Source organism: Microtus ochrogaster, chromosome 15, assembly GCF_000317375.1.
Source record: "Microtus ochrogaster isolate Prairie Vole_2 chromosome 15, MicOch1.0, whole genome shotgun sequence".
NCBI classification, from domain to species: Eukaryota; Metazoa; Chordata; class Mammalia; order Rodentia; family Cricetidae; genus Microtus; species Microtus ochrogaster.
This window is the reverse complement of record NC_022017.1, coordinates 10,503,620-10,527,255: the sequence shown is the minus strand read 5'-3', so window position 1 is coordinate 10,527,255 and position 23,636 is coordinate 10,503,620. Positions and strand designations below refer to the sequence as shown.

The 23,636-nt window shown below is 49.4% G+C and overlaps 1 protein-coding gene across 1 annotated transcript in view; it reads left to right on the top strand.

The window, feature by feature from the left end:
• Nucleotides 1-23,636, top strand: part of Zc3h3 (zinc finger CCCH-type containing 3) — an 84,457-nt gene that overhangs the window by 763 nt on the left and 60,058 nt on the right. The window contains exons 2-3 of the mRNA XM_005354058.3: nt 558-1,842; nt 3,465-3,661. Of these exons, the coding sequence (XP_005354115.2) occupies nt 558-1,842; nt 3,465-3,661 (1,482 nt within the window). The remainder of the gene's footprint in view (nt 1-557; nt 1,843-3,464; nt 3,662-23,636) is intronic.

The window sequence follows — 23,636 nt, the reverse complement described above, 5'->3', positions numbered from 1 at the left end:
AAAATCCTTGTGGTGGTGATATCAGGCTTTTTTCTGTGGGAGATGCTGTTAGCTGGTGGGTCGTCAGTGGGTGTATTGTGTTGTTTTTCCTGCTGTCTGTCAAGCACTGGGTTACAGGAACGTCGATTCTACGGCGATTACCAAGGTACACTCCGGCATGTTTTCCATGAGTGGGCAAACTAGAAACCACCCTGTTCTTATCCAGGCACTGCAGGTTTCTGTGGCCTGTTTTTGCATATGGAGTGGCACTTGCCCTCAAATCATTGTGGTCCTAGGAGACCAATGAACAGAAACAGTTACACCTTGAAAGCTGCATTTTTAGGATAAGCAGACAAAATAACAATGAAGTAGCAACGATGAGGAAGAACACATGGAATTGACAAGATTTGGGTTGAACTTTCTATGGTTTCCAGCACTTAGGGCTTGCTCTCAAGTCAGTAAGGGGCTCAGGAAGGAGAATGGGTCTGAGGTATTAGGGAAGGGTTAGTAGTCTTGCTTGTTGTAGGAGGTTTTTTATTAACACCTAGATAACTGAGCCTGTGATTCTGCCTTCTCAGGTCTGATTGATGATTATAAAACCCTCCATGGCAATGGCCCTGCCCTGGGCACCTCAGCTACTCGGTGGCAGCCACCAGTTTACCAGGGTGGCAGGACCTTTGGTGCCCGCTACTCTCGTCCAAGTCGGAGGGGCTTCTCACACCGTGGCCCTTCATGGCGCAAGAAATATTCTCTTGTGAATCAGCCTCTGGACTCTTCGGGCCCAGCCAGTGATCATGCTTTGCAGACATCCCTCAGGTCTGGAGACAGCCAGCATCCTGACTCCCAGCAGTATGTACTGGAGAGACAGGTCCAGCTCAGTGCAGATCAGAATATGGTTATTAAAATCAAGCCACCATCAAAGACAGGCCCCACCAGTGCTTCAGGGGTCCAGCAAGGCTCCTTGGAAGACTATGATGAGTCCTTCTGGAGTGACCAAAGACCCCAGGGAAGTGAGGCTGAGCTCCCTGGTGGACAACTGCAGTCTGCAAGGCCCGGAAGAACCAAGATGGCTTACAGTGTGGACGACCCCCTTCTGGTCTGCCAGAAGGAGCCTGGCAAGCCTCGGGTAGTGAAGTCTGTGGGCAGGGTGAGTGAAAGCCCCTCCGAGCATCGGCGGACAGTCAGTGAAAGTGAAATCACCATCAAGGCACACTTCCCATCGCCTATTGTGCACCAACGTACTGGTGTGGCCCTGGGCCGGAAAGTAGGCCCTCATTCTGCCACCTATGCCGAACAACACATTGGAGACCACAGAGCAAATACTGGCCGTGCAGACCAGCCAGCTTCCTTGGGTTCGGTGGTGGCTCCAGTCAGACCAGCAACAGGAACTAGGCAGGTCAGGGAGGCCTCACTGCTAGTATCATGTCGACCCAGCAAGTTCCGGAAGAACAACTACAGATGGGTTGCTGCCTCCGAGAAGAGTCCACGGGCCACTCGGAGGGCTCTCAGTCCCAGAACGATCGTGGAGAGTGCGAGCAAGGCAGAGAAGCCACAGCCTAAAGTTGACCCCGAGACCAGGCCTGAGAAACTGGCCACATCATCCAAGCCTGGACCCTCTCCCAGCAAGTACAAATGGAAGGCTTCCAGCCCCTCTGCTTCCTCTTCTTCCTCTTTCCGTTGGCAGTCAGAAGCTGGCAGTAAGGACCATACTTCTCAGCTCTCCCCAGTCCCATCTAGGTCCCCATCAGGGGACAGATCAGCAATGGGACCCGACAACTTGAAGCCTCTCTTTGGAGAGGCACCACTCTCGGCTTACAAAGTGAAGAGCCGTACCAAGATTATCCGGAGGCGGGGTAATACCAGGTGTGCATCTTTCCATCTTGCAACAGCCTAGCTAGGTGGGTGGGGTAGGACTCAAGAAAGTTTTTTGGCTCCTAAATTAGAGAATTTGGAGCCGTTGACTTTAGCTTGTGTTCCCTTCCTGTTTCCTTGGGGAAAAAGAAGGCCCATGTTGGGTCTGTTCAGCGCCATAGATGTGTGGCCTACCCTGGGAGCTTCGTGTGTGATTTTGGGTCATGCTTGTAGTAGGAGCGAGACTGGAGGTAGTGTCATGTCAGGATGTGTCAGGTACAGCTTGAGTGAGTCAGGGCCTGGCATGGGGCCTCAGTAGGGATGGGAGACAAGAGCTCTGAGACTGGTGATGCTGGCAGGCCTATCATTTTGGGTAGTTTCCCTTCTGGGGTGGGACTGGGTTAAAAAACAGGGTGTCGTGCCAGGTTAGGTGCTCGGGGAACAGCACCCCGGGTCTGTCCAGTGTTTAGCAGTATGTAAAAGTATGACCAGACCAGGGGGTTATGTGTCTGAGCTGGGTGGTGAACTAGGGTGCCAGGTGTGCCTGGACTTTCCTGCTCTGTTTTTATTTGAAGGCTTTAGGTTCCAGGAAGTCAGGCTTTGTGGGGCACTGTGTCCTGGCCCAGACAGAAGTGTGCACCATTTGTCTTAGGTTGGGTGACAGTGGAAGGGACTGGTGCTCTCTGGCCACCTTCAAAGTGTGCTGAGGTATTGTTGGGTGACTATCATTCCAGAGGAAACAAATTGGTTTTACATTCCAGCTGATGGTGGCCAGGGGACCAGGCTGAGCTACTGCTTTATGAGTACATGTTACTTCTTCTTCTTCTTTTTTTTTTTTAAATATTTATTTATTATGTATACAATATTCTGTCTGTGTGTATGTCTGCAGGCCAGAAGAGGGCACCAGACCTCATTACAGATGGCTGTGAGCCACCATGTGGTTGCCGGGAATTGAACTCAGGACCTTTGGAAGAGCAGGCAATGCTCTTAACCACTGAGCCATCTCTCCAGCCCCCTACTTGTTACTTCTGAGATCACTACCCTTGCATGACTGGGAAACTGAAAGATGGCATCATAGCCTAGAGTATGTGGTTAGGGGTCAGAACCTTCAGATCAGCTGCCAATGGTAAAAATATTGTCTGCTTACCAGGCAGAGGTCCTGCTTATGCCATCAGACAGTGTTTTTCCAAAGGACAATTCTCTCCTTGCCATGAATCCCCCTAAGGAAGTTCTTCCTGCATTCTCAGTTTGATCTTTGGCTCTGTGCTCCAGACTTGTGCTGTTTGTAGTTATCTGACCCTGAATCCTATCATAGTGCCTAAGGATAGATTGCTCTTATCAGGCTGTGGTGGGGACCTGGGAGGGGGAGTTTTGGCACAGCCTTGGTGATGTGCTGGGGAGATGGCATCAGGGCCTGGTGGCAGCTCTGTCTCAGGAACGCGGCCCTTTTCCAGCAGTTTTCCCCTAGTCTTGTCCAGGGCCTCACCTGGCTTGGAGAAGGGCTGGGGCTGAAGCCACTCTGCTCTGCTTCACTTGGCGAATATGGCAACCTGTGTTGTCTCCAGATGAGGAAGGAGCTTGGGCAGATCTACTCAACGAACCTGTTGGTAGTCTTTTGTGTTTTATCTCCACAGCCTTCCAGGGGACAAGAAGAGCAGTCCCTCAGCTACCACCACCAACAAAAACCATCTCACTCAGCGACGGAGACAGGTCCTCCGGGGGAAGAATAGCCCCATTCTGAAGAAGACTCCCCACAAGGGTCTGATGCAGGTCACCAGGCATCGGCTGTGCTGCATGCCATCCAGCCGGGCCCACCACTCCACCAAGGAAGGTATGACAGAGAGGAGGATGTTAGGAACTGGCTGAAGATGGACTGCCCTCCACTAAGGTGGTCAGGAACCATGTTAGGAGGGTGGGGCATGAAACCCAAATGAAAGTCTAGAGAGAGGGGTAGGCTGGACATGGCTGGGTTCCCCTCGGGCAGTTGACAAAAGGAAAGGATGGATTGAATAGGCTTACAGTTTTGGGTGGAGAAGATGGAAGGTCTGCTAGTGTTGCCTGGCAGAGTGTGAGGAAGGGCTGCTCACTGGAATCCTCTAGGTTAGCATGATTTGCTTGTGTCTATGTGGTAGAGTGGCATGTAGACTGGGGACAGCAAAGGCACAGTGTCCCCAGCCCTACATGTGGGCAGGGAAAGGTGAGGGATGAGGGGTTTTGAGTCCAGTGGCTCCATCTCTGGGGCTTTGGATGTGTTAGGAGGCTACTGAAGCTGTTGCCACTGCTACCACTGGTGGTAGGAATGGATAGCCTCATAATTATAGACAGTGCATAGTGCCCTGGTGTTCCTGTTGCAGGAAGGACTGTGGGCAGTCTTTCCATCCATTCATTCACCTGCTTACCCACAGAGCATGTGATGGGCACCTTGGGGTCAAGAATTATCTTCTGGTTCCTGGGGATGCTGAGCCACATCTCACTGGAGACCGGTGGCTGCCCGAACCCTTGTAAATAGCCTGGACGGTTGGTTTTCAGTAGTAAAGGTGTCCTGAGAAGAAGAAAGCAGAAGACTACAATTATGGGCTGTAGGGAGGGTGTAAACTCTAGGGAGTGCTTCTTGAGGAGCCTTAGGTGAGGAGAGGAAATAGCACTCAGATATGCAGGTGAAGGTAGTGGTGGAACACAGATCAGAAGGAAGGCCGCCTAGCCAATGTGCTTTATAGGGTCGGGAAAGGGGATGACCCCAGTGGAAGGACACTAGGTCATGTCACAGTAAGGAAAGGAGTAGGTTCTGATTGTGATGTCAGGGAGGAGATAGATGAGGAGCATCAGGTGGCAGGACTAGGCTAGTGGGCTGGAGTAGACCGTCAGGATGGCTGGTATGCAAGGCCTTGCATATAAGATGTGTGTGGGGTGGGGGAGTTGTCATCTCAGCACAGATGAGCTATGGAAACAGAGGTGCTGAACCTGTAGCGGGGATGACTACTACACAACTCTACATAGACAGAGGCCACAGGGTAGGCTGTCTACAGGGGTTGGTCTGGCCAGGGTTTTGGCCAAGGAGATGAGAGTGGCAATAATAATTTCTCTAGGCTGACCCTGGGTAGATTTGGCTTGCTCCAGGAACTGGTTTGTGGTTTCCTTGGCTCTCTCATACAAGTCTTACTGTCTGCCTCTTTTCCTTGCTTGTCCAAGAACTCCAGCCTGAATGATGTTCAAGACCCTGGCCAGTCTGTTTGATTCCCTGGGCTGGGGTCTTGCCACACTGAGTGGAGCTCTTCTTTCTCCAGGTGGGTACAGCCCCCAAACTCATGTGGCTGTTAGAGGTCAGGGTCTCTCAGTACATGGGGTCTGTGGATAAGGGCTGCCTTTTGATCTAGTGTTTTGATGTCTTTTCTTTTTGCTTTTCTCCAAGAAAATGCTTAGCCCTAATTCCAGATCTCCTCTTCATGCTAGTACCCTGGTGTTTAGGGAGGGACCTGATTGCTCAGTAGACTTTGGGTGCCCAGTAGTGGGGTAGCCTAGCTGCTTCTGGCCCACCCCTTCTTCAGGTCACTACTCAGTCCTACTGTGTGGCCTAGCAGCCAGCAGAGGGCGCACTTGCCCCTCTTATCCCTCCATCCACCTTTTTCTGGTAATTGATTGCCTAATTTCCTCTTTATGTGAAAGAAAGCAGATATCAAGTAATTTGCAGCAATAACCTGCTAATGCTGGGCCAGTATCGAAACTCCCCTGTTCATTTCAAGTGGCAGATAAAACACTAATACATAATTATCCTTGCAAATTGGATTGTTTTAAATAACCAAAAGGCTACGGCCAGAAGAAAGCGATCCCATCTCCCTCGAGTTACTCTTGCAGCGTAATTGCCGCGTTCAATCAATTTCCCTGGCATTAGAAATTCCATCACAATCAACATTAAGCTTTATTCATTGTGATGGCTAAGAGCTGGGCCATTTCTCCTCTTTTTCTTAACTGGCAAAATTAATCAGGGAAAAGATTTTAAACATTTACCCGTGCGAAAGAGGTCAGCGCTGCCACTATATTGCTCAGCAGATAAGGGGGCTAATAAAAAGAAAATTGAATTACTAATGATCACCAGGAACCGAGTATATAAAACCTGGCAATCGCCAGTTCAGGAGAAGGAGAATCAATTTTCTTGGGACAAGGTGTGCTCATTTTTTATTTTGGCGCGTATTATCAGCAATTTAATTTGAGAGCGCATAAACAGGAGGAAACAGTTAGGGAATAATGAGCCTGGAGGTGTAAAGTGCCGCAGGATATATGCTGTACACAATTTATTTGGCACAACAGATAATCGCTTTAATTGAATTCAAAACTGCATTGTTCAGCAGCCATGGGGCTGCTCCTGCTTGGGGACCGAGAGTGTCAGGAAGGTTCCAGTCTGAAGTGCTGTCTCCCTTCTGGTCAGTCTTTGGTTGTGGGGTGAGGTGAGAGCCTCCTGAGGGGGCCTGGGAGGCATGTGCTCTAGGTCGCTGCTGAGACCTGCTTGGTCTGCCTCCCATGGACAGATGCTAGAAAAGGCATTTGGGAGGGATGAATCTTTAGGGATGTGGCGATTGGTAAAGTTACTATGTGATGCTCTGCCTTTGGTCGGTGTGGGGATATAGGACCTGGGAGTCTTGGAGTGAGCTCCTGGACTTACTCACCTAAAGGCATGGCCTATGCCTAGTATATGGCTTGGCTTCCTGAGCTATGTGCGTAGAGTGCTGTTTAATCTGACATACCAGTCAACTTTTCACCTGCTGCCCTAAGTTAGGTAACTGCTTAGTATCAGTAAGTCATGGGCTTCTACCCAACAGTCTTTTGGAAACACTTGACTGTCCACTGCCAAGAAAAAGCCATTGTGGGTGGACAGGCTTAGAGGTAGAAGAACCTTCTCTTTTATCTTCCCATATTGGATATGTGGCCATTGCTTGTTCTTTTCTGCTTATAGCTATGTTTTAAATTTTTGGTCTTAGGACTTAGTTGAGTACATTTAGTGCTCTTCCAGAGGACCCAAGTTAAGTTTACAACTACTTATAACTTCAGTTCCAGGGGATCTGTCACCCTCTTCTGGACTCTGTGCATATCTGCATGCATGTGTGCATACCAGCACGTGGACATACATATAAAAATCATTTAAAATAAATTAGAAGTATTTAAAAATCAGGGCTGGAACAATGGCTTAGTAATTAAGAGCATATGCTACTCTTCTAGAGTACTCCAGTTTGATTCCCGGCATCATGTCAGGTGGGTCACAGCTGCCTATAACTCCAGTTCTAGGGGAATCTGACTCCTCTGATTTCCATGGCTACCCATACTCAGGCATGTTTGTCCTGTGTGAGCACGTACACAAACACAAACACAAACACACACACACACACACACACACACACACACACATCGTTGAAAATAAAATGAATCGGCCAGGCATGGTGGTGCACGCCTTTAATCCCAGCACTCTGGAGGCAGAGGCAGGTGGATCTTTGAGTTTAAGGTCAGCCTGGTCTATAGAGCAAGTTCTAGAACAGCCAGGGCTACACAGAGAAACCTTGTCTCAAAAAAACAAAAATAAAATAAAACAATAAAATAAATTTAAAAAATCTTTTAAAGCCAGGTGGTGGTGGTGCACACCTTTAATCTCAGCACTTGGGAGGCAGAGGCAGATGAATCTCTGTGAGTTCGAGGCCAGTCTGTGAGTTCCAGGACAGCCAGGGCTGTTACAGAGAAAACTTGTCTCGAAAAGCAGAAACAAAAAACAACAAGAAATTCTTTTAAGCAAACAAACAATCCTTGACTTTGCCCTGAAAATAGAGCCTTCTTAGGTAAAAGGTTAGTCTGGTAGGTTCTGGGTTGGAGCTTTCTAGAGGACTGGATAATAATAAGGACTAGGTATATTTTCATTGTGATATCGTGCAGATGGTGGGCTGACCTGAGACCCACCTGCTGCCTCCATTTCACATGAGCCTCTGGGGCATAGTTGCCTGCCTCTAGTGCAGAGTCCTCCAGCATGTGGCAGGAACCCTCAGTTCACTGTGGTAGCCCTGTGCTATGAAGGAACCACTGTTACCATTTATAGGTAAGAAGCAAACCACTTATTTTGGGTCACTGGCAGAAGGATAGGTAAGAGTCGGGGCCTCTTGTCTGGCTGGGTTTCCCTCAGTGGCAGTCTTCTTATCCTGTCTGGGGTAAGAGTCTGCTGGGACGGGTGCTCATTCCAGATTCAAAAGTTTTTAAGGAAGAGCTCAGGAAGTCCTCCCAGTGTAAGCACTATTAACCTCTTCTCCGCCCAGTGCTCTCTCTGTCCAGTACTCACTACAAACTAGGTAGCTCTTTGTCCACCCTCAGCTTAGAGCTGTCACCCATGGAGGATTGGGAACCCTCAGATGGTTAGTGTTCTCTAGGAGCCGATCTTACCCTCTAGCCTCTGGCCATCCTGAAGGCAGCCTCCTCAGAGCTCTGACTAGTCTTTCTCAGTTTGGATGAGGCCTGCCTTTATCCTGAGTAGGACAGCTTCTCTGCTGTCCCTCCTGGCTGTTTAGACAAATGTGCTCAAGCCTGCTGACCTGCTTGATCTCTTGTGCCTATCATCTTCCTTCTTTGACCCCCCTTAGAGTGCCTTGTGTCCCCTGCTCCTGGCAGAGTTCCCAAACAGTCATTTGTGATATATATCCTTTTAGAATCACTTTTTTTTCAGTTATTCTGGGGAAGGGTCAACTTGCCAGGTAGGTATAGTCATAGCTTCACACTTAGTTTGTCTATTGATTGTGGTACTAGGGGTTGAACTCAGGGCCTTAATCATACTCAAGCAAATACTTGGCTATTGATTTCTTTTTTTGCTTTTTATTATTTTGAGACAGGGTGTTACTAAGTTTTTCAGATTGGCCTTGAACTCATGCTGTAACCCAGAGAGGCCTTGAGTGGTGGGTGCTCTGCTTCAGCCTCTTGAGTAGCTTGGATCAATTACTTCACCTCTTTATTTTTAAAGCCTAGGTTATATATGTAACGTAGGCTAAATATGTAGTGAACCTTCTGCCTCTGCCTCCCAGTGCTGGAATTATAGGTGTGGCTACCCTCCTGGCTTTCACTTCTCTTCTTCTGCCAAAGTATTATGGCGCTCTTGCCTCTTATTAGGCCTGCCTCTTCTTTGGCTAGATTTGGTCCTTTAAAAATTCTGCCCCCTTTTGAAGGCCTTACTCCTTGACCGGGACCTATTCATTCATGGGCCAGATCCCACCCTCCATAGCCAAACCCTTGCCTCTTCAAAAGGTCTTGCCTCTGAAGGCCTTTCCCATCTCCAGCCAGACTTCTCTGAGTAGGCCCACCCATTCTGGCTAGCAGTATCTCAACCCTCCGTGTCACCTCCGTTTTGTGGTGTAATCCTCTTCCCTCAGATATTCAGAGCCCCCTGCCTTCATCAGACAACTACTCAGTGCCCATGGTCAGCCTTCCAAGCCTATCCGCTTTAAGGTCACCATGGCATTCCCACTTCCTTTTCTGCCTTTTGTGGATTTCTGTGTTTATTGTCTGTATTGCCTCACTAGAAACGTCCTGCATGAGGGTTTTGTTCCATTCTTGTCACATAGATGTGAGTCTCTTGGTGTAGGGCAAGAATAGGTTGTCTTATTTCATTGCAGAAACCATAGGAAGAACTGTTTGTGACAGGATTCTCTTCTGCAGAGTATTCTGGCTGAAAATTGTTCTCTCTAGTTTTATCACCACATATGCTGGAAGCCAACTCCTGGCCTCAATCCAGAGCTCTTGTTGAGTGAGCAAGCCCTGTTGGTTTGGGGGATACCTGTCTCATCTGTCTTAGGCTGCCAGGGTTGGGTTAGGATATGGGCTAGTAGATGTGCGTCATGATGTGTTTGATTGCCTGTTGAGAGCAGTGCTGCTCACTTGGGAGACCTCAGGTCTTTCCAAGGCCCGGGACTATTGGAGCATCATTATATTTAGCAACTGAGGGTGAGAGAGTCTGCAAGGGACTGACCTACAAGTAAAAACAATAGGCCTACCTGTTGGGGATATTATTCCTGCCCTTGTCAAATGTGCCTGGTGGGTTAGGGCGGTAGTGGCATGCCTGGAGGGTCTGTGAGCACCCCCAAAGCACTGGGTGGCTATGGGATGGCATTGTCTCACCATCTGTGTTACTTGAGGACAGTTAGGGAAATCTAGGAGTAAGAGTGTTGGCAGATGAGAGTGCTCACAGGCTGGCTATACAGCTGCAGTCTCTTAGGTACCCAGTCCTCTGCTTGGCTCTGAGCTGTGTGGTCTCTGGAGAACTGACTTCCAATGGAATTCAGCCAGAGAACCCACACTGATGGCACAGAGGTTAAGGGGTTGCAGCTTGGTTGTGACATCATCTTTCCCTTCCTGACCTAGGCTTGGGCAATAGCACTTTGGTGGCCTTGGCTGGCTGCTTTCTCCAATGCAGCCCAAGGCATGGGTCTTACCTTGTAGGGGAGCAGAGGGCTGCAATCAGGACCCCAGGATAGATAGCAAAGATGCATGCTGTTTTCTGTCTAGTCATATGGCCCAGCTGAGGCGGCCAGCAGATGGCTGTGGCGAGGGTTGTGGGAGTACATTGGAGCCTAGGGTACTTGTTGGGGTGCTCAGGGAAAGCTTGCTGTACCTGACAGGGAAAGGCTCAGGACCAGGGATCTGGGTGAGAGGCCAGGCTTGATAGGCACCATTTAATGCTGGATGCTGGGATTAGCCACATTAGCCACAAATTCTAGCACTTGGCTGAGATATTGTGCACATAAAGTAGCTCAGCCTCTTACCTATCTGGTTGGTGTCATTGTCTTGCTGAGGGAGTTTGGACCCTCCATGTTCTTTGCACTGCTGTCTCATTGGTTTTTTTTTTTTTTTGTTTTGTTTTTTTAAATCTATAAGATTAGAGTTGATAGGCTCCAGGGTCTCTATGCAGATCAAGGAACCTTTAGGTGTTTAGACCAGTGTGGTCTTTCTCTGTGCTCTGTGGTGGCTGCTGCTGTCTGGGAAGTCCTGCCCGATGCCTCGGGGTCTGCGATCTATTGTTGCTCACTGGTTTGCAGCTGGGCTGTTCGATTTTACTACGGCAAACACTGTTAAAGGGCGTGAGAGCAGTTAAATCTGGAGTCCTGCTTTCATAAGGGAAAAAAGAAAATGCTGAATTAGGCTCTGGGAAAGGCATCCACAGCGATCCTTGGATCTTGCATAAATTATCAGGCACGCTGGAGGCCTCCAATTTTACGTTTGTCGCAACCATGCTAATTAATTATCCCACAAGAATTGGCATGAACACACGTGTGAGCTTGCCCCTTCTGACTCCTGCCTTAGAAAGAGTGGTGGTATCAGGGTGGCTAAAGCTTATAAGACAGCAGGCCTCCTCACCCTCTGCTTTAGGGCAGTTTGGCAATTCCTCTGTAAACTGAAGTGAGAACAGTTCTCTTGTCACTTTCCTCCTAGTTGAAGAATTGCCCCATCTTCTATGTGTCCTGACTGACTTCGAATCAAATACTGCACCTTGGCCACTGAACATAGACTGACTTAAGGATCTCCAGAACTTAGCTTCACACTGGCTACTGGGCTGCAGAGTTGACTAAACTTTGTCCAGCTGCCTCTTGCTGGTCTGTCAGGGCCCACAGACGCTGCTGACTCCCACAAGGATACACTACTGAGCACCCAGAGCTTTTCCCGGGGAACATGGCATAAGAGCTGTCCTGGACATCATCTCCTATGACCTGGTCTGTCTTCAGCAAAGTCAGCAAGGCCTGGAGGCAGCATGTGGATACAATTTAGCATACTCACACTTTGTTTGCTACCTGGCAGTGGGGTGGGTGCCAGCTGCAGGCAAGTGCCCCTTGATGTGGAGTTAGAGCCAGTCTGTGGTAGGTTGCGGGCTTCAAGACATAGTGACAGGATTCTAGGTAGGCCATGAAAGGGGCTGTACCCAAACCTGTATTATGAGTGTAGAATAGATTCAGGGGTCAGGGCACAGCCTATGCATGAGCCAACCTTAGTGTATAGCTCTCCAGTGTTGGGCTGTGTCCTGATAGTGGGCAGCTTTCCAGGAACCTTTTCGTATTTACTAGTCCCCAGTTAGGTGATTGGTAGTCTTAAGAAGGTCATCAATCTCACTGTAACGGGGCAGGTGACAGAACTCTGTGAGCATGGAGCACACCCCTCTGGTGGGGAGAGACACTTGATGAGCTCCACCCAGCTTGTTCCTGTTTTGTTTGTGGCTCTGTGTCTACAGTGGGTCCCTGCCCTGGTATTGTTTCTTAAGGCATTTGGGGCTAGAACCTGGGTATCCTGCATGAGTTTGGCAGACCATGCTGTAAGGATCCAGACCACCCCTCTAAATCCCCAACTGATGGAGGACAGTGATGGCACAATGTGCTGGACAACCTAGCCTTGGTCACCAGTTCATGACTTAAGCTGGTCAAGGGCTCTTCTCAGGTCTGCTTTTCCTAAGATGGGGAGAATCTTCCCTCTGGAACCATGCAGAGCCAGAGGCAGCAGCACTGTCATTGGTGCTTAGAGACATGAGTCCTATGGAATAATGTGGATGCTGCCTGGCTTAGAAGGGTGTGCTCCTGATGGGCTTGAGAACATTCCATGTGGAATTTTTTCCTGCTGCAGACAGCTGGGCATGGAAGACAGCTGGGTAGTTGGTACACAGTGTTCTAGGATAGGGAGGGATTCTCCTGTCTTCTTGCCTGGGAGCCTTCCTGGGTTGCCTCTGCATAACGAAAGGACCTGGCCTGGTCTCCTCTGGCCAAGGACACTAAACAGAAAGGGTGTGATTCCTTGCAGACTTGTACTGGGAGCTCCAGGGCAGCACCCCAGCTAGGGCTGGCTGAGGAGGACAACCAGGCCTGTGGGGGATAGGAGGTGCCTGCTGAGGGTTCTGGGAATAGGTAGCTGAATAGGGAGCCCCTCTCACTTCGTGGGCTGGCCTTGTGGTGAGGAGCAGGGTGTGGTTTCATGGGACTAGAGGTCAGACTGCCATTGCTGCTTGAGGGATGTACAGAGATCTTGTTTTGCACCTGTGCTGGAGCCCAGCGATGACATTCTGAAATTTAGCCAGAGTGCATCTGAGTTTGACATGAGCAGCCAGCTGGCTTGCCTGCTCCTGCTCCTCTGCTTAGCCAATAGGTCTGGGCCTTAGGACTGACAGCTGTGTTACGGTCTCTAAGGGTTTGCTTTGCTCAAAAAGAGTCTTTAAAAACATTCTTTGGCTCTTTCCTTTATGCCTAGGTCTTCTTATTTTTAGAGGGAAACATATGCCTGGGTGGGGTTCATCTGGTTCTCCTGTCCCCACAGCTTGATCTGGGCATCAAGACTCTGAGTGTGGTTGGTGTTACCTGAAGGCAAGGGCTGTAAGCCACTCTGCCTCCTGTGCCGGGGACAGGACCTCACCTATCACAGAGTCCAGTCAGCCTGAGTATCTGAGGAAGCAGTGGGTGGAATGGAGGCTGTATAGATGTCTCAATGTGCAGTCTGTTATAATCACTCTAGGTGTAGTTTTCCAAAATTATTCCTGGAGGGAGGGAGGGAGGGAGGGAGAGAGAGTATACAACGTGCACACATGTACCACACCATGCATGTGGCGATCAGAGGTTGCCTTCTACCATATGATGGGTCCTAGGGATTGAACTCAGGTTATCAGGCTTGGTGGCAAGAGCTTTTATCTGCTGAGCCATCTTGCTGGCCTGCTTTAGCTGTTTTCCATGTGGCTTTTTTTTGGGGGGGGTTTTCGAGACAGGGTTTCTCTGTGGTTTTGGAGCCTGTCCTGGAACTAGCTCTTGTAGACCAGGCTGGTCTCGAACTCACAGAGATCCACCTGACTCTGCCTCCCAAGTGCTGGGATTAAAGGCGTGCGCCACCAGCGCCCGGCTTCCATGTGGCTTTTTTTGTGGCTTTTTTCCCTTTGACCCATGGGTATAAAAGGTACTTCTTAATTTGCAAACGTGGGGATTTTGAAATTATTTTAACTAATGATTTCTTCAGTTTGTGTGTGCAATTGGATTTCAGACCATTTGATGTTTCTGTAGATTTGTAGTTCAACTTGTGGTTTGGTAAATTGCATTTGAGAGGGCCGAATCCTAACCACTAGACCACTAGGGAGCGACGGTAAATTGCATTTGAAAAGAATGTTAATCTGGCTGGTCTGAAACTCACAGAGATCCACCTGGCTCTCCTCCTTAGTACTGAATGCTAGGATTAAAGGTGTGCACAACCACACCTGGCTTTCATCTAGTCATTTTTTCAAGTCCAAGTCTGAAAGAAAACATGTTAATACTACTTTAACCCTTTGTGCCACAATATGAACTCAGGGCCTCATAAATATTTTGAATGCTGTACGGTACTGAACTAAGCATTCAGCCTGCCACTGTACTTTTTTTTTTTTAACTTTTATTGATACTTTGTGAATTTCACATCATGCACCCCTATCCTACTCATCGCCTCGTCCTTCCATATCTGCCTTCAACCCTTGCAACCTCCCATGGAAGCTGTGGTTTGTCATGGTGTGTCACACAGTATACCCTTTGCCCAAACAGCTTTGCTTGCAAATGTTCATTGCAATGAGTCATTGGACTGGCTGGAGGTGTCTGGCTTCTGCTACGCTATTGATACAGGATCCTCACTGGGACTCCTCTCAGATATCCTGTTGGTGCCCTGTGTCATGGAGATCCTGTAACTTTGGTTTTTCTCTGTGTGTTTGTTCATTGAGGAATTACTGCAGAGTCTAGGTCTTCCTCTTGACACCTGCAGCTCTCCTGCCCACATTCTCTTTGGGAACGTGTGACCTAATAGAGATTCATCTTCTCCTGATATCTTGCCCACTGGAATCTGGAATGGAATGTCTTCCTTTCCCTTGATGCTGGGGTCCCTCTGGTAATTCCACCGAGGAAGATCTGTGGACACAGGATTTGTAGGTGTGTCTGTCTCAGGGTCAAGCTGTGTGTGCCTTTCCTGCTGTCAGAGCATCTAGATACCATAGGAATCCCTGGAGAGGAGACTGCATTCACTGTGGCCTTCTACTTTTCATGGGTTTTCTGATTGCTCATCCCTCTCTTGTGTCCATATACATGGTGGTGGCTTAGTATTGCCATCAGTAACTTGTTTGGTGTAAAGGGCTCTCATTCTCCACAGGAGGCTAATGTCTTGCCAGAAGGAGGAGGCATGGATTAGTCAGAGCCTGCTGGAGAGGAATTCTTCTGGGCCAGGAGTGGTCAAGGAAGTGCTATAGTCATGTAGCTTGCGTCTTTTCAGGATTCATGGCCTTTTCGATTGAAGATTTAGTCTAAATGCATAGAAATTGATGGAATTTACAAAGAAAATCTATAATTGGGTATGATGACTGTAAATCCAGCAGCTTGTGATCATTAAGTGTCCAGTTATTTGTGGCTTTGTTTGCGTGTCTGTTTCTCAGGCCTGGCAGGAAGGACCCTGGCCTTGGAGATAAGCCCCTGGGTCCCAATCTTCATTTTGATGCTTTTGATCCATGGGTCTTTGGGGCATCCTCAGGGGCCAGCAGCTGTGCATGGCCTGCATGCTTTTTTTTCCACTGCTGACTGGTCCCTGCAGAATCAGGACAAAGTATCTAGTGCAGGTAGACAGGCAGGTCACTGCTAAAGGGGAGTCTTCTGACTAGACGCAAACCACTGTCTTCCCCATTTGCTTCCACAGTGCTGAGTCCCTCAGCCATCCAGCCCTGAGCAAGGGAACATGCCTTTTCTCCCTTTGCTCTGAAGGTGATGCCCAAGTGGAACTGTTGACTGTGGGCAAACACTTAGAAGTGCCAGTCTTCTCTCCTGGGGCTAATGCACAGGCTGTCATGGATGGGCACCTGTCACATGACCAGTTACAGGTTGCTGCTTGGCCTTCTGCTGGTATGAAGGGTAGAGTAGACTTAGAGGCACAGCTGGTTCTGGGCCTCCTGTCTCATTTGGTTTTCCCAGCCAGGTAGATCTGGCTAGTGTAGTTCAACATAGGGCCTGACTAGAATCTTGCCTGTGCCCTTTCTTCCTCCTCCTCGGGGAGTATGGCCTCTAACTGGGACACTAGAATTCAGGTAAGTAGCCCACTCTCATGGTGTGGGTTGGTGTCACCTACAGAAGATAATTTCTGGGTTGTGACCTCAGCTACTTTCTGAGTCCTAACCACCTGAGAAAAAAGTTTTGGAAAGGGCGGACATTCTAGGAGCTGGAAGCAAAATCCTCATGTGTGTCTCACAGGATGCCATGAAATTCTGAGTGGCTTACATGAGTAACTCCGTTGAATCTGTGACAGTCCCAGCCAAGTATCAGGAAGCTTGTTGGGTCTCAGTGGATGACAGGTTCTGGGGAGTTGTCCTTGACCTGTCCTGGCTGTGCTATAGGAATGGACTTCAGAGCCCTCGTGGACCTACTCCACCCAGATACCCTGTTCCAGAGCTCACTTGGGACATGTTTTGGGAACTAAGTGCTAAATGTCATAGAATAAAGTGTTGTGGTTTTGGCACACGTTCCCCTCTTGGCTTGTTAGAGTGTGGTTGGAGGGCTATGAGATATGCTGCTGTCCTGGATGCCTTTTCTGTGGGTCAGCCATCCAGAGCCCAACTCTTACAGCCAGGGCTCTCTCGTTAGCCTTTGCTCTCCGCTCCTGTAAGTTAGTCCTAAAGCTGCGTTTCCTCTTTTCAGTGCACTCAAAGCTGCATGGGCTGGGACGGGATCTGACAGCTCTTCTCCTAATTGCCCTTTCCACATCAGTAGCAGAATGTGTAAGGGGCGGGGGTGTATGTCTCTGGTAGCTCTGGCTCCTGCAGTGGGTTGGTATTACATACAGAGGATAAATCCCAGGTCGTAACATTGGTCACTTTCTGGAGCCTTAGCCACCTGAGAAGAAGGTTTTTGGAAAGGGCTGGGCAGTCTAGCATCTGGCAGTAGAATCCTCATGTTTGTCTCTCAGGATGCCATGGAGTTCTGAGTGTTTTGTATGAGGACAACAAGCCCGTCTGAGCTATAGCCATGCTGCGAAGTCTAGTCCTGTGTACAGTCGTTACTGTATGTCTAGAAGGTTGAAATAAGACTATGTTTTGGGGGTTTTCTCCTGAGACTTATTTTCCTTCTCCACTCTGTAGTGCTGTGCACATTCTTCCTTCAGGCCCAGCAGAGGAGCCCATGCTGGGCTTGCCATCCCAGGAGATATCATTCTGGAGTACTCATACCTTTTATTCTTTTAGGACCTCACCTGCCCCAACTCCAGAGGCCTATGTAACATCTGTCTGTCTCCTGTAAGCCCCTCCTTGGGGCCTGGAGAAGCCCACCTGGCTTCTGACTGTGTCTTCTAGATGGGCAAAGGCAGTGGTAGTTCTGCCGTTATATCTAGGCTACAGGGTGGGTTCCTTCTTTAGGTCTCATGCTCAGGTGGGCCATGGGGACAAGTCTTGGGTTGTTGATACTGATTTGGGATGGTTCAGGATTAGCTGCTACCATGTGAAGCTCCTCTGTGGTGCTATTAACCCAGAAGAGGCATTACTCTGGAGCCTCAGTCCTTGGGTACCGGAGGTGAGTTTGTAGGTCAGTACTGTTTGAAGATCCATCCACCAGTCTGCCACTGTAGCTGTTTACCCTAATTCTAGTTGACTATCTCCTGGTGGGCTTTGTATCCCTCAGCCTTTCCCCAGACCACAGCATGGTTCCTTCTGCTCCCTCCTCCCCTCCCTGTTCCTACCTTGGTGGAGGGTCCTGTGGTTAGAATTATTCATGGCTCTCACAAGTGTTGTGCTATATTGGCAATCCTTCCTTTCCAGGACATCCTATGCTGGCCCTAGCAGGTTCTGAGGGAACATTACCCGCAGATGTTATAAGGCAGATGGTGTCATTGCTACTGGCTGGGAGACTCCAGAGGGAAAGGATGTATGTTTCATGTTTGAGGGTGATGGTGCCTATCCTACAGTGGGCTGCATTTGAGGCTAGAGAGGGAGCCCTGCTGTCTGCTGGGGTCTTCACCTGGCTGAGGACAGAAGGAGGACGTTCTTGCTGATTTCTCAAGGCCCCAGTCTGCACTGTCGGCTCTGTGGGCAAGCCTTACATGTGTGTATGTGTGCATCTGTGTGTAAATATATATGTGCAGAAGCACAGGTAACATGTTGTCTGGAAGCTGTGATATAAACTAGGTCTTTCTTGAGAATGTAGTCCTCACCCTGCCATCTCTGACTTGCTTAATGGGCCTGTCCTTGGTGCTGAACACAGGGCAGGCTCAGTGATGGACTCCCAGAAAGGTCCTGGTGGTGAGGCCAAGCTCCAAGGGTTCCCCTTGGCAGCTGACTCACTGCTTCATAGTAAAAGGCCAGGGTGGCCAGAAGGGAACTGAAGAATGGCTAAGAAGGGAATGGTAACCCAGTGTTAACAAGAGGAATACAGCTTCCCCTTAGTTGTGGCTGTTTTTATAGTCTGGTTTCCAGGCTTCTTTTCAGAGCATCTTTTTCTGGCTCTGACTTAGGGATCAGAGAAGGGTTGCCAAAAGAAGGCAAGGCTGTGGTGAGCAAGGTGCTCATGCCCTCTTGGGGAGTTTATAAGATGGAGTTAGGACCTCAGGCCGTCTGGCAGCAGCCACTCACCTTGTGATTTCTGCTCTTGACTTTGGAGTCTAGTCAGGCTTCAGTGGTGGGAAGGCCGCATGCAGCTCACAACTATGGATAGGAAGGAATGAGCCCAGTGATGGTTCAATCTATGGCTCTTTAGGATAAGCTGAGGCTGTTTCCTTACCTGGCTGTCCAGTGAAATCATTTAATAACTTAAGCAGCTCAGGTTTGGGGGAGGGTTAAGATGCAGCCTGGCCTTTGACCTTTCCTCCCACCTTGCCTTCAACATCATGCTAGTGTTTACATAGCAGAGCCTGGAGTTCTGGGGATGTAGATAGCTGTGACTAGTAGCAATTGAAGGGACCTGAGTTGGCACTGAAAGGCCACTATGGCCTGTTCCCTGAAATTGAGGAGGGCTTGAACATTCTGGTGTACCTCACTCAGAGTCTAGAGGTGCTGTGCTGGCACAGGCAGGCCCTGTCCCCTAGTACTGTGCTTATGCCCATGCGTGTGTGGGAGTCTGGTTCCAGAGGTCAGGGGGACATAAGCATCCCAAGGAGGAGGGGAAGTATCTGTCACAGGGTCCCTAAGTCACAGGGATGGTAGAGTGAGGATGAACCTAGTTGGGTGAGTTGGGGCTATACATACCCTTAGGGATAGGGGCATCAAGGTTAGGAGCAGGTTTTCATCTTTGGTATGTGCTACATTATGATGTTTGAGTTATAGATAGTTCTGTGGCACAGAGGGAGCACTGTACCTCCCCATACTTGGAGCTAGTGTCCCAGCAGATCAATGAGGTGAAGTCATTGTGATTCATGATCCAACCAGGACTCACAGTACCAAGGAAGATCCTTTTCCATATGCGTTTGGGGCCTAAGGTCCTGTAGAATATGTCAGTGGAGAAGGCAGTTCTCTAGTCAACCTGGACCCTGAAGTTAACTGGGTACAACTGCAAGCAAGCCAGTCAGGGGCTACCTGGGAGGCCGCCTGAGGTGCAGGGCAGCCTGCTTCCACCCTGCTGCTAGCAGTTTTCTGATGGTGGGTGGCATTATCTTCCCTTCTTCCTTCCCCAGCCTTTAAGGTCGGATAGAGTGATGGTTAGGAGGGGAGGGGAGATCCACCCCCTATAATCTATAGTGACTGTCACGCAACAAACTACTCCCATTTCATACAGGCGGGTCAGGTGTCGTGCACGATCGATGGCTAGCGCACAATAATTACAGGAACTAGCAGCTTGTGTTGCTTGAGTGACTTTAGAAAGAGTAGGGTCTCAATCTTCCCTCTAATAGGGCGCTGACAGTCTGAGGCGGCAGCGGCTTTGGTGGCTGAGTGTGGGCTGACAGTGTTGTCATTAAACACCAGGTAGTGTGGAACAACAGAGAACACGGATCTTGCGCAGGGGGACAGGGTGGCTGACAGCAGTTATTTGTCATCACCGTGCTGCCCAGACTCCTCAGACTGCAGTGCGAATGGCTGCTTAGGGTGACTTATGGCCCTGTCTGGGGCTGCCGTTGTGATTTGATAATCTGTAAATGTTTGTCAAAGATGGATTCCTTGTTTCCATGGTGCAGCAATGAAGGCTGATGACAAACCAGCTGTGGGCTAGGGGTTTTGGACAGCCACTTGACCACGTTCACCTGAGAGGACAGAATAGGTGAAGTTTCTGGGTCTGGGCAGGTACCTGAGATAGGCCCAGGATGTGATACCAGAGAGCCTCTTCCTCTCACAGGGCTGGGACTTCCTGCTGTTTTTGTGTTGGGTGAGCATATGCGTATGTGTGTGTGTACATGTGTCCCTGTCTCTTGTACAGATTCTGACTGGAAACTAGAAGGCCTGTTGCTATAGCTGCCCATATGACTGTAAAGTCCTCCTGTGCTGGTAAGGACTTGAGGCATGTTTTTCTACCATTTTGGGATTCTGGCAGGGCCTTCCTAGAGGCTAATGATCTTCTACCTGCACGCTGCCTTTCTGCTGTTCCCAAGGGGCCTGCTGGACATACTGGCCTTGTCCTCAAAGTACAGAGCCAGGGTGCTCTGGAGGGGCCTGAGATGCCCTATTATGCTGCCTGCGCACACCCCAAACCCAAAGACCTGGTTGCTTGTGGCATGCCTTTTCCCTTTTGATTTGCTGGGAACTATCAAACACAGGAAAAGTAGAGTGATTTATTAGACTCATAAAAATTCATACTTTGAGATTCCAGTCATCCCGCATCTGAAGCTTGTTAGAGCACGGTCTCTGGCAGCTCCTGCCGTGCCAGCGTGGTGGTGGGGAGGGCTCACCAGTCGCTGCCTGCCTTAGCTGCCATCTTGTCTTGTTTAGAGAAACAGACAGACAGGCTCTGGGAGCACATGAATGACTCTTTCTCCAGGGAGGGTGCTCGGGAGGGCAGGAATTTTGTTGTGATAATACAGCTGGGACCTTATGGCTGAGAGGAGCTGGGTGGAGCTCCTTGGTCTAAAGACCTGGGCTGAAACTGGTCAGGTATTGGAGCACACTAAGCATGAATGGTCTCTGGGACTAGTTTAGGTTGGCATTACGCCTGTGTGCAGACAGACAGCAAAATCTGCCTATAGTTTATGGGCATAGATGGAGATATGGGCATAGCTGTAGGTGTGAACAGGTATAGCAAGTCAAGTTCAAGTGGGCAGGCTTGAGTCTAACATTTGCCACAGATAGAGGGAGGATGCAATGCCTCTGCGATTATTGACAGACTGGTAATAGTAGGTGTTGAGCCCTATGTGTCTTTTAGAGGCTCCTACAAAGTCTATTTGGCCTGGTGCCCACATGGCCTGAGCTGGACCTGTGTGTTGAGCCTCTGTGCTAGGTGGTATAGGCAGGCTGTTCCCAGTTCTTGTAAGTCTTGCTGTCATCTTATCAGTATATTGAAGGGCTGCCATGACCGTTGGTTCTGCCATATGATTGCCATTGTTTTATGTGAGAGCATGAGAGGCAGAGAACTCTGTGTTTCTAGTGACAGGGATGTCTGATCATTTGGCTGTTGTCTCCCTAAATAGTTGAGGGTCTAGGGCACTGGAGAAGCTGGGGGGTGGGGGCGGCATGGCAGGGGAGGCAGGGGCAGGCCTTCAGCTTTGTCTGCTTTGATTTTGCTTCCTCTCACAGTAGTTGGTCCCCACAGCCTGCTAGTGCCACCAGCAGGGAGGCAGGTGTCATGCATGAGCAGCTCAGGATGCAGTGCTCATCAGTACTGATTATTTCCTGTACCCTAAGAGGCCCTGCTACTGACCGCCTGGCTGCCATGACTGAGGGCTAGAGGCAGCACATACTCCCATTTATGGTGTCTGGAATAAAAAAAGCAATTAGAACTTCTTAGCTAGGTGTCAGGGACCAGAAGGCAGAGGGTAAGTTTCCAGTGGGTCTAGGTAGGGTCAGGACCCAGTCTTGGGACCCTGCCAAGGACTGGCTCTGATGCTGTTTGGGTGTATAGTGGTGTGAACTAATAAGTGGGAAGCAGTACTGGTTCTATCCATCTGTGGCCCAATGGAGGGAGCTACTGCTGGGTAGAGGGAATGGGACCTGGTCATGTGCCTCCGCTCTCTAGAAGCAGTTGCCATACACTGAAACAGCCAAGCCTAGCTGTAGACTTTCTTACGTACCATGGAGATGGTCAGTGATCAGAAAGATTGAGAGACACACAACGGAGCCTCTGTGCCTCTGACCTGGCTCTGAGAGTGTGTGCTTAGTCTTTGACTTTACCTCGTGTCAGGAGGAACCAGGCTGTTGGTGTCATATACAGATGTTCCTCCCCAGATATACTCTCAACCTGGGAGCTTAGGGCTTCAGGACTGGGTTCTGCAGGAGCTCTTATTTCCTTTGGCTAGCCCCAGAGCAGGATGTCCAGTTCCAGTATAGAGTCATATGTAACTTGGTCTAGCACAGAGCTGAGGAGTCCGGTAGGATGAAAGCTGAAGTTTTGGTTTTGCCTTGTGTAGGAGCTATTGGTATCATGCGGAAAGCTAGCCACTGAGCTACAGAAAAAGAAAATTATTTGGTGTGTGTGTGTGTACTTTGCATGTCTGTGCAGGAAGCAATCTGTGTGATACAGCTACAGTCAGACACTGGGAGGAGCTGAAGCAGAGCCAGGGGCAGGGGCATTTAACTCTGAACTGTGGTTCTAGGCAAGCTGCGGTATGGCAGAAACAGAAGAGAAATGGACCTGAGCTAGGGAAGGTCCTACAGTCTTACGGAGGAGTGGGATGGGTTTAGATGGCATAGGGATCCCCAAGTAGAACAGTCTCTTTTGGATCCTTTCTCCTCCTTTTTGATATAGGAGTGTCAGCTTACCTTGTTTTTTCTTCTCAACTACCTCAGGGACTAATAATTACACATACCTATGTTTTCCAAGAGTGATGAGCCCTGGGCTGAGGTGACCCTCTGTGCTCAGGAAATGACTTATTCCATAGTCCTCACTTTGGTTAGGTCTTACTGTGGTCCCAAGCTCTGGTTACTCTGTGTCACCTGGCCTCAGCATGGACTACAATGTGCAACATCTCAGGTCCCAACCCCTGGCCTTATATGGTAGGGTACACCTGCTCGATTCAGGAAGAGCTTTCCCACCCGGGAACAGCTCTTGCCTGCCCTGCTTTCTGTGAGAGAAAGTCCTGCTGACATTGCCTCTGCTCCCTCCTGCTATACTAGTGGGTACTGTGCTCCTTCCAGGCTTGTGGCGTTTGCAGACAGCTCAGATGTACGTCACGGTTTTAACCGTAGGAGCAGAGGCCTTTCAGAAATGTATGCTGCATGTTCTGTTTAGAATTTTGTGGCTATTTCCCCAAGAGTGCAAGTCAGCAGTTGTGGGGAAGAGGCCGTCTGACAGGGCCTTGTGCTGGCACAGTACACCATATTGGCTCTGCAGAGACAGACCTGAGTGTCGGCCTCTTATGCCTGTCTGTGTGTAACGTAGTCTTTCTGCAGGAGTCGTAGAGGGGGGTGGGTTGCTGGAGAGGACTAGTGTCTCCTAGGGCACCTGCTGACTGCAGCAGAAGAGACAAAGGCCTCTGGGAAGTGGGAATTGGATGGAATAAGATGGTATCCTTTTCCCATTGTGCTGTCTCAGCTGCTGAGAGTCTGCCTAGAAGCCACTAAGCTCAAATGACTTCTCACTACCACTGCTCTCTGGATCTTGGTCATCCCAGATAGGCAAGGGGTCCATTCTTACTGCCTCCACTGCTGGGCCTGCCCTCCAGCCCTTTCCTGATCCAAATCAAGAGGGACGAAGTACTGTCACATGAGATGA